The 14,274-nt window shown below is 45.3% G+C and overlaps 1 protein-coding gene across 1 annotated transcript in view; it reads right to left on the bottom strand.

Moving 5' to 3' along the window:
* Positions 1-14,274, bottom strand: part of ADAMTS2 (ADAM metallopeptidase with thrombospondin type 1 motif 2) — a 382,685-nt gene that overhangs the window by 44,461 nt on the left and 323,950 nt on the right. Inside the window, exons 11-13 of the mRNA XM_036240254.1 lie at positions 11,131-11,276; positions 7,246-7,421; positions 5,996-6,129 (exon numbers count right to left, since the gene is read on the bottom strand). Of these exons, the coding sequence (XP_036096147.1) occupies positions 5,996-6,129; positions 7,246-7,421; positions 11,131-11,276 (456 nt within the window). The remainder of the gene's footprint in view (positions 1-5,995; positions 6,130-7,245; positions 7,422-11,130; positions 11,277-14,274) is intronic.

The following is a 14,274-nucleotide window of genomic DNA, read 5'->3' as shown; positions in this document are numbered from 1 at the left end:
TTGGAGTTTGTGGCTTGGTGAACATGTGAAGATTCAGAGAGAGTAGCACACCTGGAGACAGGTAGGCTCAGGAGGGCTCTATCTCCAACTCGTCTGACTGAAAGGAGCCAGCCCATAGAGATTGTGTGCCTTCCTTGAAAACCAGCTTATAGAAATTCTCCATAGACTCCTGTATTCCTTCTAAAAACACTTGCAGAGGATTTCAAAATGACGTCAGAGTGAATGGAAGCTACACAAACCATCTCCTAGGACCCCGAAACTGGAATTACAACTAGAGTAAAGACAACTCGTCAAGAAAAACCAACAGAAAAGTAGCCGGGGAGGACCCATATAATCATGGTCAGAAACAGGACACTAAATCAAGCCTGGTAGGAATGGCTAAGGCATGAGAGGGTGGGCTGGAAGCCCATGGACAGCAGCTATTTTAGCTGTGAGCAGCTCCCTCAGGGTGAAAATCCCAACTAATCAAAATGGAGATAAGCAATCTAACAGAAGCGGAGTTCAGAGCACAGGTTATACGGTTGCTCAGGGAACTTGGTGAGACATACAAGGGACTTAGTGATACCTTCAAGAAACTTAAGGAGACCTCTGAGGAACTTAGAGAGAACATCAACAACATAAAAAAGGGCCAGTCAGAAATTAAAGATGCACTAACTGAAATAAAGAATAATTTACAGGGAATCAATAGTAGAGTAGGTAAAGCCAAGAAGCAAACCATTGATTTGGAATATAAGGAAGCAGAAAACACCCAACTAGAACAGCAAAAAGAAAACAGAATCCAAAAAATGAGGATAGTGTAAGGGGCCTCTGGGACAACTTCAAGTGTGCCAACATTTGCACCATAGGGGTGCCTAAAGGAGAAGAGAGAGCAGGAAATTGAAAAAACTATTTGAAACAATAATGACAGAAAACTTCCCTAACTTGGTGAAGGAAACAGACATACAAGTCCAGGAAGCACAGAGAGTCCCAAACAAGATGAACCCCAAGAGGCACACACCAAGACACATCATCATCAAAATGCAAAAGGTTCAAGACAAAGAATCTTAAAAGCAGCAAGAGAAAGGCAGCTAGTTACCTACAAGGGAGTTCCCATAAGGCTGTCAGCTGATTTCTCAAAAGAAACTTTGCAGGCCAGAGGGAGTGGCAAGAAATATTCAGAGTGATGAAAACCAAGAACCTACAACCAAAATTACTCTATCCTGCAAAGCTGTCATTTAGAATCGATGGACATATAAAGACTTTCCCAGACAAGAAAAAGTTAAAGGAGTTCATCACCACCAAACCGTTATGATATGAAATGATGAAGGGTCTTTTTTGAAGAAAAAGATAAAATATATGAACAAACAAAATGGCAATGAATACATATCTACCAACAATGGAATCTACAAACAAAATGAACAAGTAGAACAGAAACATTCTCCTAGATACAGAGAACATTTTGTTGGTTGCCATTTGGGAGGGGGGTTGGGGGAATGGGTGAAAAAGGTGAAGAGATTAAGAAGTACAAATTCATTGCTAGACTGACAAACCTCAAAGGGAAAGGGGTGTGGGGGATGGGAAGAAATAAACCAAAGAACTTATATGCATAACCAATGGACACAGACAATAGTGTGGGAAAAGGCGGGGGTGAGGGGTGGGAGGGGTAAGGAGGGTGTCAATGGGGGAAAAATGTGGAACATCTGTAATACATTTTACATTCAACAATAAAGATTAAAAATATTTTAAAAAAAGAATAAACTCAAACTGGATAAAAGACTTAAATGTGACTCATGAATTCATATAAATCCTAGGAGAAAATGTAAGCAACAAAATTTCAGACATCATACACAGTAGAATTTTCACTGATACAATGCCTAAAACAATAGAAACAAAGGAAAAAAAAAATATATGGGACTACATCAAACTAAAATGCTTCTGCACAGCAAAGGAAACAACTATCAAAATGGAAAGGGAACCCACTATATGGGAGTGCATAATTGCCAACGATACATCAGATAAGGGGTTAATTTCCAAAGTGTATAGAGTACTCATACAACTCAACAAAAGGAAGACAAACAACCCAATTAAAAATGGGCAGCGACCTAAATAGACACCTCTCCAAACAGGACATACAAATGGCCAAGAGACATGAAGAAATGCTCAACATCACTAATTATCAGACAGATGCAAATTAAAACGACTATGAGGTATCACGTCATACCTGCCAGAATGGTTGACATCAACAAATCATTAAACAAGTGCTGGGGAGGGTGTGGAGAAAAGGGGACTCTAGTACACTGCTGGTGGGAATGCAGACTGGTGCAGCCACTATGGAAAACAGTATGATGTTTCCTCAAAATGTTAAAAATTGAATTGCCATTTGACTCAGTGATCCTACTTCTAGGAATATAACCTACGAAGCCTGAAACACAAATCAGAAAGAATATATGTACCTTTATGTTCATAGCAGCACTATTTACAATCGCTAAAATCTGGAAACAGCTTAAGTGTCCATCAGTAGATGAGTGGATAAAAAAGCTATGGTACATATATACAATGGAATTCTATGCAGCTGTAAGAAAGAAAGATCTCTTATCATTTGACACTACATGGAGGGACCTGGAGACATGAATGTGGGGTAGAGACTGACAAACCTCAGAAGAGGATGGGGAAGAAAGAGATAGACCACCAAACTTATATGCATGTATGCATAACCAAGGGATATAGACAACAATGCTTGGGGGAAGGGGGTGGGATAAGAGGGAGGGTGTCTGCTGGGGGGAGGGGGAAGAAACATCTGTAACAAAAATCAATTAATAACAAAAAAGATAATAATAAAAAGGATTGCAGCCTGTGTACATTGAAAGACACTAATTGGAAATTCAACTGGCTGGATGAGAAGAAGGATATCAGGGCAAAGAGAAAATGAAGCAGCATTGTATGTTTGAGAACAGTTGCTCTGAGCTTTTGTTACATGAGTCAAAGATGATTAACAAAAAGGAAACAGAGTAAATGAACTACTCGATCCTTCAAACTTTGAGAGATATTAAAATGGCCTGCCATGATTTCTCCTCCATTTTAAGACACATTTATTTTCACCTTTTACTATTTCTGAAGTCAGAGTGTGTCTAATAATCATAGTCCGAAAGACCCTGCCTGCCTCCTACAGGAGTGTTTGACAGCTGATTTTTGTCTGGGCTGTTGCGGCAGCTCATCTCAGGTGCTGCAAATATCCAGGACCAGGCAGGCACCATTCCTGGCTCAGGCAACATCTATCTATCTTTGGGAAGCGTCTGCCTTTCTGGAGACACTGTTTAATAACCAGTGGTTTATAATGAATTAGGGAGAAAATGATACCAAGGCTTTAACCAAGTACAAGAGGCCTGTGAAGTACAGGGTCCTTTTGCTAGCCTGAAATCTCACTTTAGATTCTAAAGGGGTTAATGGGGCCAATGATAGCTCAGGTTGCGGATGGCCATGTGTCTAGGAGTAGCTCTGCATGGCTGCTGTGACCAGAGGAGGCTGACAGCTTGATTCCATTTCAGTTCAAGTCAAGATGGGAGCTGCTGGTAGTGATGATGGATGCCTATCTCATGGCAGGGGGCAAAGAGCTAAGAGGTGCTGCTTTCCTCCCTTCCCATCTGTTAGGAAATCTTATTGGTGAATCATCATATCAGAAAATATGCCAGCTTATTTTAATTTCTCCCTTTTTCATAGCAGTCTGTCGGTGACATATATGATAGCATGTTAGTACTTTATCAAGGTAGTGGATTTATCAAAACAAAATGCCCCTATGAACCTTGTTTAATTGATTCTCTTTTGATTCCCTGCAGTGTATGTATATTATACGTGCACACATCTTTCATTCCCTTGAACTGTCTTTTAATGTCATTTCACTTTTAACTTCCCTGAGTCATTGTGTTTTGATATTCTCTTATTGACATAAGCATCCATTTGGATATTATTTTTTGACCCAGTATTAGATTCTTTTACAATAAGAGTTTCACATTCACCTATAGTGTTAGGAATCATATAGTTCATGCTAATACTACCCATGTATTTTGTGTTTTCAATCTTTCTGTCTCCTCTGCTTTCTAACTTGCAATATGAGCATCTATAAATGTAAATACATGTTTGTTCTAATTGTGTAAAACCTATGAGCTTGCTGTTACCATTCAAAATCACCATTAATTGCCCTGGCCGATTTGGCTCAGCGGTTAGAGCATCGGCCTGCGGTCCAGAGAGACCCGGGTTCAGTTCCCGCTAAGGGCATGTACTTGGGTTGCAATTTGTCCCTGGCCCTGGTTGGGTCGTGCGGGTGGCAGCCACTCGATGTGTTTCTTTCACATTGATGTTTCTCTCTCTCTTCCTCTCTCTCCCTCCCGCTATATCTGAATAAAAAATGGAAAAATGTCCTCGGGTGAGGATAAAAATAAATAAATAAATAAATAAATAAATAAATAAATAAATAAATAAATAAATAAAATAAAAATCACCATTAATTAATGAAATACTTAACCTCTTCTTCAGACATCAATGTTAGGAGTGAAGCTAGCTGCTCCCACTAAGATGGTAAATTAGTGTTCTGTCTTTTCCATTATATTTGCAACCATTTCATAGTTGCCATTTAAAGCTTCTTCTTCTACTGAATGTTTCCCATGCTTACTGCCTGTATCAGGCATATGTTTTAAAATTTTTTCTGTGTCTTATGATGTCCTAGGACTAGCTAGTTCTTAGAGGTGGCAAAGGGCTAGTTTGGGAGCACGGCTTTAAGATGCAAACCTGCCAATCTCCCAGTCACCAGCTATATCTCTCAAACATCAGAACAATACTTCCCCTGTCCAAAATTGTCCCAGGGCTAGGCAAAAAGCAACTAGAGACTAATCCTATAGCTGAAGCCTGCCAGAGTTATTCAAACTGGTCAATGCTAAATTATTTTCCTTGTCCTATCTTGCATTTCCCACAGCAACATTAATGAAAGCTCTGGCCTAGGATTCTCCTGTTCCTCTCTGCATCGCAGCCAAACCTGGCCCTTCCCCATGTGGCCCTGCAAAGCATGGCATGCCCTTCTCTTGGGAAATGTAAGTAATAAATTCTTCTTTCAATGGCATTGCCTCTCTGTGTCCTCACTGTCACTTCCATAAATCAAAGCCCTACGGGTACAGAGGAAACACTGCTGTCTTTGTCTCTGAGGATTTGGTTTCACTGTCTGAGCAGACTGTGTGGCCTGGCCTCCCCGCATAAGTCAGGCTGAGCCAGCTTCCTCCTACCCTTGTCCCTGCATCCTAGAGGAGCCTCCTTCACCTCAGGCTGTGGTCCTACATGAGTGAAGAAAAACCCTGAGCACGACTCACCTGCCCCCCACCCTACTTCCTTGTGCTTCCAGCCTTGCCCCTTCTCCAAGAGTACCTGCGTTCTACCAGCCTCTCTGTTGAGGAGAGTCAGACTTTATGGCACCTATACGCAGTCCTATCTATACATACTACGGAGGCTTCCAGTTATTTCTAGGGAGTCTGGCAGGGGGTAAGTCTGTGTTCAGTTACTAATGTATGCTGAAGTTACCCCACAGTGGTTTCTTGTGTCAGCCTAAGATTGAAGCCAAAGACATAATAATAACAACAGAAAAGACAGTAAGTATTTCTACAAAGAACCAAACCAACGACACCCATGGTGGGCCACCCTGGTCAAGAGTAAGCTGTCTAGTGCCCATAGGAGTGCCAGGATATGGCAGTGCTTTGAAGAGATCACCTGAGAACTGTATGTGTTGAAATCATATGGGGAGCTCATAAAAGTCATGCTTCTGGGCCCTAGCCACAACCTAGAAATTAGAATCTCTCGGGAGGAGCCCCATATTGCTCCGAGGCATACTCAGGGCTGACAGCCTCCAGCACAGAAGAGGGGCAGGCCAACATTTGCTGAGAGGCTGCCGTGCTCTAGGTGCTGTTTCTAATACTCTGCATGAGTCCTCTCAAAAATCCCCAGAAGCGGAGACCCATGTTGGCATCAGGGCACTCACCCTGCAGTCCCCTCGTACACAGAGGCTGAAGGCATCCTTATAGGAGCATCGTGTCCCATCATGCACCATGCGCTTCATGGATACCACCTCCCCAGTTTCCTTGGACTCACAGTAGAGGTGGCACCTCTCCTTGGCTAGAATAGAAGAAGCAGGGTGTTAGGGAAAAGTACGGGCTGCTCTGCTCACTTTTTTTCCCAAGAGAAATTCCCATGAGGGTCTTCTCAGGATTTACTCCCCTCCCCAACATGCCTGCCCTGGGGCAGGAAAAGGAAAGGGGCCAGGAGACTGTAACCCGCTTTGTGTCTCTGTTTTAGGGCTTTTGACCCTGGGGTATGGGACTTGGAAAGAGCTTTTCCAAGATGAGCAAGGCTGTTGTTGGAACAGCCCAGGTCTCAGGTCCCCAAGGCCCTGATACCTAGGGGGAAGGCAACTGGCTATTTGTCAGCTCTCCACCTGAAGACCCTCTTCAGCCAACTTCCTTTGAAATCCCAAATAAGGACAGATATCCCTTGATTCAGTCCTGGGTCCCTGGCATTTTTCCTTCTCAGTATTTCTCTAGGAAGTCACTAAAACACTGGGTCATATTTAATAGCTATCTACCCTGCCTGCCAGGCTGCAGCATGCCTCCAAGGTGGGCTGTGTCTGTGCTTCCCTGCACGGAGCTCCACTGGTGCAACACACACAGGATGATGGAGAGGGTGGGCCCATGACGGCAACCTGCCCCTGCCTAATGCATGGAAGGAACAAAACTGTATGTGTAAAACTCCATCATGAGGGAGGGGAACCAAAATGGAATACAAATACTATTATGCTTGAAGCTACCAGACTTTTCAGTTCGTAGGATCCAATACAATGCCTTTTAATACATAAAGCAGTTCAAGTTAAGTTTGCTGACACTTGACTGAGTCCTGACTGAAATATGAGAAAGTTATAGGTAGCCTATTTCCTTGGCAGGGTCCACCCAGCTCCGTCCCCACCTCCATCCCTGAGTGGGCTTACCAGCACATCTCCAGCCTTCTCCACCAGATGGAGGCAGCAGAGCCTGGCACTCACTAAGCCTCTTAGTCCTCTCATCTGCATCCTTGGCCAGGCCCAGTGTTCTGGCTCCTCTGGAACTGCAGTCCTGCTTTGAGCGCCCAGCCCCAGTCCTGGAGTAAGCAGTCCTGTGGCTGGCAGCCTTGCTCACACTGACTCAACAGCACAAGAAAGCACCCACCCTGACCTATCCTGAACCTCAATCAGAGCCTCACCATCCCGGTGCTCATGGGGCAGCCAGTGGTGCTGGGAGTCGCCATGCTCGAAGTACAGGTCCCACTGCCGGCACTGTTCCTCACGGAAGTCAGCCAGGGTGTCAGGACAGTCCTGGGAGTTGCAGAGCTGGAAATCGTAGCCAAGACCTGAACAAGTGAGGCCCCCATTCGCTGGGCTGGAGGAGAAAGCAAAGGACTTGCTGCTCAGTGCTGCCAGGAAGACACCAGCACACAGCCCTCTACTTGTAGAATTGGAGGATCCTTGAATCTCAGGTGTCAGGTCAGTTCTGTTGACTGAAGGGACCCAACCCTTCCCTGTCCTGGCCACAGGACCAGGACAGTCTCCCAGCCTTCTAGACCCAGAGCATCAAGTCTAGAGGGCTGGTAGTCTCCCTTTGGGACCCGTGGTGTCTCCTCTACACCAGGCCCTGGGCGTGTGCCTGACACAGAGTGAGACTCAAAGAACAGTTCTGAAATAGCAGAACCCCACTCCATAGGCCTTCTTAAGTGTGGTGCACACAGTGGACATTCTACTCACCTTCCTCCACCTCAGAGTATTTGGGCTCTGTTTCTGAAATTCCCTCATTTCACTGAGAACAGTCCATAGAGCACTAGCCCCACAAAAAAGACACTGGCTGTGGGCCAGCAGGTGCATCTACTGGCACAGGATGGGGTGATGGCAGGCTAGCCCCTGGGAGTAGCTGGGGCCATCTGCCAGGTGTGGGAGAGCCAAACAGAATCCAAGTCCCCATGTGAAACTTGAACAGGTCATGCTCTGTGTGCAACAAGAAGTGGTGACTGCTGTGCAGTACACTAGAGTGGATGAGAAAGGAGCTAATTCTGTGAGGCCCCTCCCATGGCACTGTGTTCTCCAGGGAGTTAGTGGGAATAATGATTAGAAAAATTTGTGGAAAAAGAACCAAGAGGCCTCAGTGTTTGATAGGAGACTAAAAGAAAGGGCAACTTAGATTTATAGCATGGTCACTGATAAGACCATAGACCAATGACAATACCAACAAGAGTGTCACTGGTGGAGGGGGATGCAGGCCTGGGTGCAGGTGTGGGGAGCTGGGGGCAGCAGTACAGCAACCATGGGGGAGGCAGGAAGGGTCTGTTGTTGCTGGGACCTCTGGCAAGACCAATCAGGAGGCATACTGACTGGAACTGAAATCCATGTTAATTCCAAAACAGAGTGAGCTGGAGAATTTGGAGTGGGGAAGAGCAAGTGCAGAGATGGAGAATGGATTGTTTGCAGTTTTGCAATCACAAGGGTGTAGGCAGCAAAGAACACAGTGGGAACTCAATTATGTAAGCAGGGTCCAGCTAGGAGCTGTTCAGGAGTCTTCACACTTGTCCCAGTGTCATCAGAAGAGCTGCAGACTAGCACAGGGAGTAATGACTAAAATGAGCAGCATGAGGTCCAGCAGTTATGACATGATCAATGAACGAAAGGGGCAGCAGCACATGGGGCCACTTTGGCATTGCTGGCATTATGGAGCCCATGAGCTCAGAAATGCTTTGGGCACTACAGCTGCTTTTGTCTCCCATAGATGTGAATGAGGCCAGTGTAAATAAAAAGTCATCATAGCTACATGTTGTCTGACAGGGAATGATGGCACTGGACAGGGCTTGGCTATTTTCCAAGGACTGATGGCTTTCACGAACAGATAAGCTCACAGGTTGTACTGACAGCTTTCCTCCTGTCACTGCTGCCCCTGTCCCCTGCAGCCACAAAGGAGCCTGGGCAAGCCCAAGGGGTAAAATCCCTAGAGTGTGCAGGTGAGGAGGGACAGAAAATGTACCTCCACTCCAAAAATACATGAATTCCCCCAGAGCGAGGCCAGGGGGTGAGTCCGCTGGAGCCCGAGAGCCCAGCATCAGGCAGGAATCAGAGCCTGGGTGCGCATGGAGGGTGGGAAAGTCAGGCCAAATCTGCTCTCCTGATTGTGCATCCTGGGCCCAAGTTACTTCAATCAGCATGTGAAGGGGCAGCTGAGACTAATACCATTTACTGAGTACTTGCTGTATACTAGGCACCCACCACAAGTGGGGAACCCCACAGTCCTTGCCCAGCATCCTGTGGCCTCTGCAGTTCTCACTTACTGTCTTTTCAATCTCATCCCGAGGCAAGTATCCCAGTGGTGCATGATGGGAGTCAAGGGGCAAAGCACTTTGGGTCCCCTTCCTGCCTCTGCTCATGGCCAAGACAGCAGACTGGAGCCCTGGGCAGGAGGTAGTCATAAATGGGAGAAGCCTCCAGCAAGAGCTGGGGTGGCCAGCCCCAGGCACAAGTGACTCTGAGGTGAAGGCTCTCCCACTACTAGAGCCTAGGACACCAGTCCCTTCCTGGCCAACGTGGACTTGACCCCTCTCTCCAGAACTGTTACTGCTGAGCCCCTCTGGCACCCTGGTGGCTAGTTCAGGGCCCAACCAGAGAAAATGCAGCAGTCTGGCTGAGCAGAGGAGGGAAGCTGCCACAAATGTAGAGCCCAGCCAGTCTGGATGGGTACCAGAGACCTGTGGGGCTTAAATTTTGAGATCATAGACTCCTCTGAGAAGTTGATGTGAATCTAGAGACCTGCTCCCTGACAAAAATGCTCATGCACAGAAAGTCATGTACAATTTATGATGAGGCCATGGCAGGACCCAAAGAAGGGTGATGAGCCTGGGACTGAGGCTTAGGGTTTAGGGCACCCAACCCAAATATTTAGGAGGTTCAGGTGGATGAAGGAGGTGAATAAAGATGGCTGGGGGAAAAGACTGAGTTGTCCGCCAGCCTGTATTGCTATGGTGCCCAATTTGGAAGCTAGAAATCAATCTGTTTTATTTATGTGAAATTTCAGATTTTTCACATTTTCATGTAAATAAAAATCTTCAAAACTCTGGACAGGCCAAAGAACGACAAAAGCCATGTATCACCTGATGGCCAAGGGGCTGCAAATGGGCAGGTGTAAGGCCAGTGAGCTGACATCTGTGGGGATGTTTTCCTGCACAGCAGGTCCTGTTCACATTACTGTATATGCACCCACAATAACTCCATGGGCAGACTGCCTAAGGTCTGGGGGTAGGAGTGGCTCAGTGACCTGCCCCAACTCACATGGGACTGTAGGGGCCCAGGGCCCAGGCACTCTGGCTCCACATGCTCCTTCTCCATGGGCAGTGCCCTAGGGGAGGTCCAGGCTAAGGGTTCAGTCAGGAGAAGTTGCCTGGGCATGAATAAGGAAGTGGCTATGAGTCAAGGAAGGGCCATGCACCAGAAAGACATTTATAAGGTAGGGTAGGTGTTATGAGAAGGACAAGGGATGGGAAGCAGATAGAGAGGACAAACCATCAGGCCCTATGCCTGGGAAGCAGGAGGGGGAGCATGGTTGTAGATGGGAGTCTGGTGGGCATGGTGACAGCCTCTTCAGGCTGCCTCCCTCCTGAGCAGCTGGGTTCAGGCAGCATGATGCTGATCCTGCCCCTTGCCTGATTGCAAAGAGCTGCCCCCTGCTCAGATTCCTGGCATTTTGGGGCCCAAGAGAGCCCTCCTCCTCTTTATTCTTCATCCCTTGTCTCTGTTCTTCTTTATGTCCTTGATGTCCTTGACCAAGAAGGGCAAAGTAAACCAGTGTCTAGAGGAAGGTGCAGGACCCCTGGGGGGATGGCCCTAGTCCATCAGGTCAGGAGACCAGGTTTTCAGGTCTCCAGGGACAGCACTGGTCCCAGAAGGCTGTACCACCTGGGCCATGAAGATTCCCTCTCTGCGTCAGCTTCCTCCCAAGGAGGCTAAAGAGGAGAACAGGCTACAGGCCCTTGCACCCTCTCCAGAACTGGCATGCAGCCATAGGGACCTTGGATCACAGTTGTCACCAGCAGAGCTGGGACATGTCAGGACCAACTTACTGTGGGTTGTCGCACTGGCGGGTCCTGAACTTAACACCTGTGCCACAGGTGCGTGAACAAGAACCGAATGGACTCCAGGCACCCCAGTTGCCGTCTCGTTTAAGAATGTCAGGTGTCAGCCAGATGCAGTGTCCTTTAAAGCAGTGCTGAAAGACAGAAGGTCATTCTCTTGACCCATGGCCCTCTGCCGTCCCTTCAACTTGCTGTGCTCATGAGGACCGCCTAGCTCTGGAGGCATAGGGAGAAGTGAGCCTACTTACTCTAGGAAGCCCCAAGCCCTTCCAGAGGCTTAGTGAGGTGTTGGCCCACTCAGTTCCCCCCACCACTACCCTAAACTCCCACCATCTTTGGCACCTTGTCCAGCTTTTTCTGTTCCCCCAGCCAGAGCCTGCCCCACACCATGTCTCTCGGGTGAAACCACTTAGCATGCCCACACAGGGAACACTCAAAAAAATTCAAGTGCTCATCAAGCCAGGGACTCTAGAGACATATAAAACCTACTGTTTAATTAAAAAAAAAAAAGCCAATTTAAAGATAATTTGGAAATGTAGGTTAGGTGGTATGCTGATGTGGTAAAAAATTCATGTATATAGTAAGAAGAATGCTGGCAAGCAGGGAACACAATTCCATAACTTTAATATGATCACACTGCCCCACTTAGACAATTTAGGAGCCCATTTTAAGAAGAAAATTGCAAAATTAAAATACCAAATAAGGTATAAAATGAAATATTAAATTAGAATAAAAAATACATCACAAAAAATTAAAAATTTAAAAACTGATCAGTACCATAACTAAAAGCAGAGACAAATTGTTATTTTTAATTAATTGACTGAGCCCTGGCTGGTGTGGCTCAGTTGGTTAAACATTGTCCCATGAACCAAAAGGTTATCTGTTTGATTTCCAGTCAGGGCGCATGCCTGGGTTGCAGGCTCGATCTCTAGCAGGAGGCAGCTGACCAATGTTTCGCTCTCCCTTCCTCTATCTCTAAAATCTGTTTTTAAAAAAATTAATTGAGTGACACAGGTTTTCCTGCAATTCTGACTGCATTTCCTTACATCTGCTCCTCATGTGACAATAATTTTGTGGTATTGTTTTTGATAGAGGGAATAGAAAGATAGCTCAGTCATTCCTTAGCAAACTTTTTCTGTAAGGGCCGGGGAGTAACTATTTTAGACTTTGCAAACTATGTGATCTCTGTTCCTGCTACTCAACTCTGACATTGGAGCATGAAAGTAGCCTAGCTAATAAGTACATGAATAGATATGACTGTGTTCCAATAAAACTTTGTTTACAAAAACAGGCAGCAAATAAAAAGTTCTAGAATAGAATTATAAGGAGATTGGTGAACTCTCTCCTCAGTAAAACAACCAATTAACTGGTGAAAATTATTTTTTTAAATAACCATTTAAAGTAACTGAAAATTGTCCTAAAGTCAATACAATAAACAGAGAAGCATTTATTCAAGAAAATCTACTACATCCTGGTAAGAACAATGAAAGTATATGGCTTTTGAACCACAATCCTCTCCTGTTCCTTCCCCAGTTCAGTGAGATGGAAGCCTTGCCGCCTAGAAGACAGAGCTTCCTCTCCCGTCAGCTTCCAGGCTAGGGCTCCAGTTTTTACCTTGGAAAAGGCAGGCCACTGGCATCTTCCAGACCTACCAACTCTGTGTTACAGGAAGTCCATTCCAGGTAGGGGTGGCCAAGAGGACTGGGGCTCCCTTTGCCCACCTAGTCCCCATTCTCAGAGCGGAGGTTCTACTCCAGGTATGGCAGACCAAGAATACTGGACTCCAATATCCCCTTTCCTATCTTGCTTGTAGGGGAAGGTTAGATGCTAAAAGGGGAAAGCCAAGAAGACTAAGGGTTACCATCCCTACCCAGTGACTGACTTGTAGACCAGAAGTATTATTATGGGAGAATTGGGCCACCCTACCCCTAGTCAAGTACAGTGGCACAGAAGTCTTTGGGGGTAGGGTAGATGAAGCAGAACAGAAAGCTCCACTGTTCTCCCTAAGGAAACTGACTTTATTTGGAACAGAGCATGAGGAAATTCATGCCTAAAAGCATTGTCAAAAACAATATAAATCTTAGCAGTGAATAAGAGAGGAGGCCAGTAGCTCAATGATACTAGTAGCAATAAATAAAACGGTAAACCAAGCAGAACTGTAACAGAGAGATTCATGAAAAAGACAACTAAAAGCCCTCCTGGGGTCTGAGCAAGCCTCAAAGACAGCAGCACTCTGATTTTGTGAAGGGTCCAGAATTTAACTGGCTCATAGTATAGACAAGTCATACCCCAGGGCATTATCAAAAACTGCACAGTAATCATCTAGCAGCTAGTGAAAGTTAACAGTTGGATGTGATACCAATAGAGACAAAACAGCCAGAAGCTTAATGAAAAGGTCAGAGAAGGAGACAGAGAAAGACCCTCTAATTCCACTGTCCTTTGGCAGGGGGAGGAGGTGGCTTGTGTGGTCAGAATGACTATCCATATACCCAAGGCTGTGACCTCTGAGGAGCAATAAAAGCAACTGCATATTGCAGAGCTAATGAAACTTATAGAAACAGTCAAACCAAGTCATTAAACAAATATGCAAGTAAACAACAGCAGAACAAGGTCCAGGGGAATCAACATTCAGAATTTATTCAATGTATTATCTAAAATGTCCAGTTTCAACACAAATTTCTGAGACATGAAGATAAACAAGAAAGAGTGACTCATACACAGAAAAATAAACAGGTGATAGAAGGTACCTTTGAAGAGGCCCATATGTTAAAATTAGCAAAGATTTCAGAACAAAAGAAAACTATGTTTAAAGAACTAAAGGAGAATATAAGAACAATGTCTCACCAACTAGAGAATATCAGCAAAGAGATATAAATTATAAAAAGAACTAAATAAAAATTATGGAGTTGAAAATAAAAACATTGAAATGGTAAGTTGTCTAGAGGGTCCAACTGTAGGTTTGACCTGACAGAATATAGAACCCATGAACTTGAGTACAGATCAATAGACATTATGCAATCTGAAGAGCAGAGGAAACATAAGAGTCAGGAAAAAAGAACAAAGCCTCTGAGAAACATGGGGACACTGTCAAGTCCACTGAGATGTGCATATTAAAGGTGTCAGAAGCACAGA

Source organism: Molossus molossus, unplaced genomic scaffold (genome assembly GCF_014108415.1).
Source record: "Molossus molossus isolate mMolMol1 unplaced genomic scaffold, mMolMol1.p scaffold_m16_p_4, whole genome shotgun sequence".
NCBI lineage: Eukaryota > Metazoa > Chordata > Mammalia > Chiroptera > Molossidae > Molossus > Molossus molossus.
Note: the sequence above shows the minus strand (reverse complement) of the source record. Positions and strands in the feature narration are given on the sequence as shown.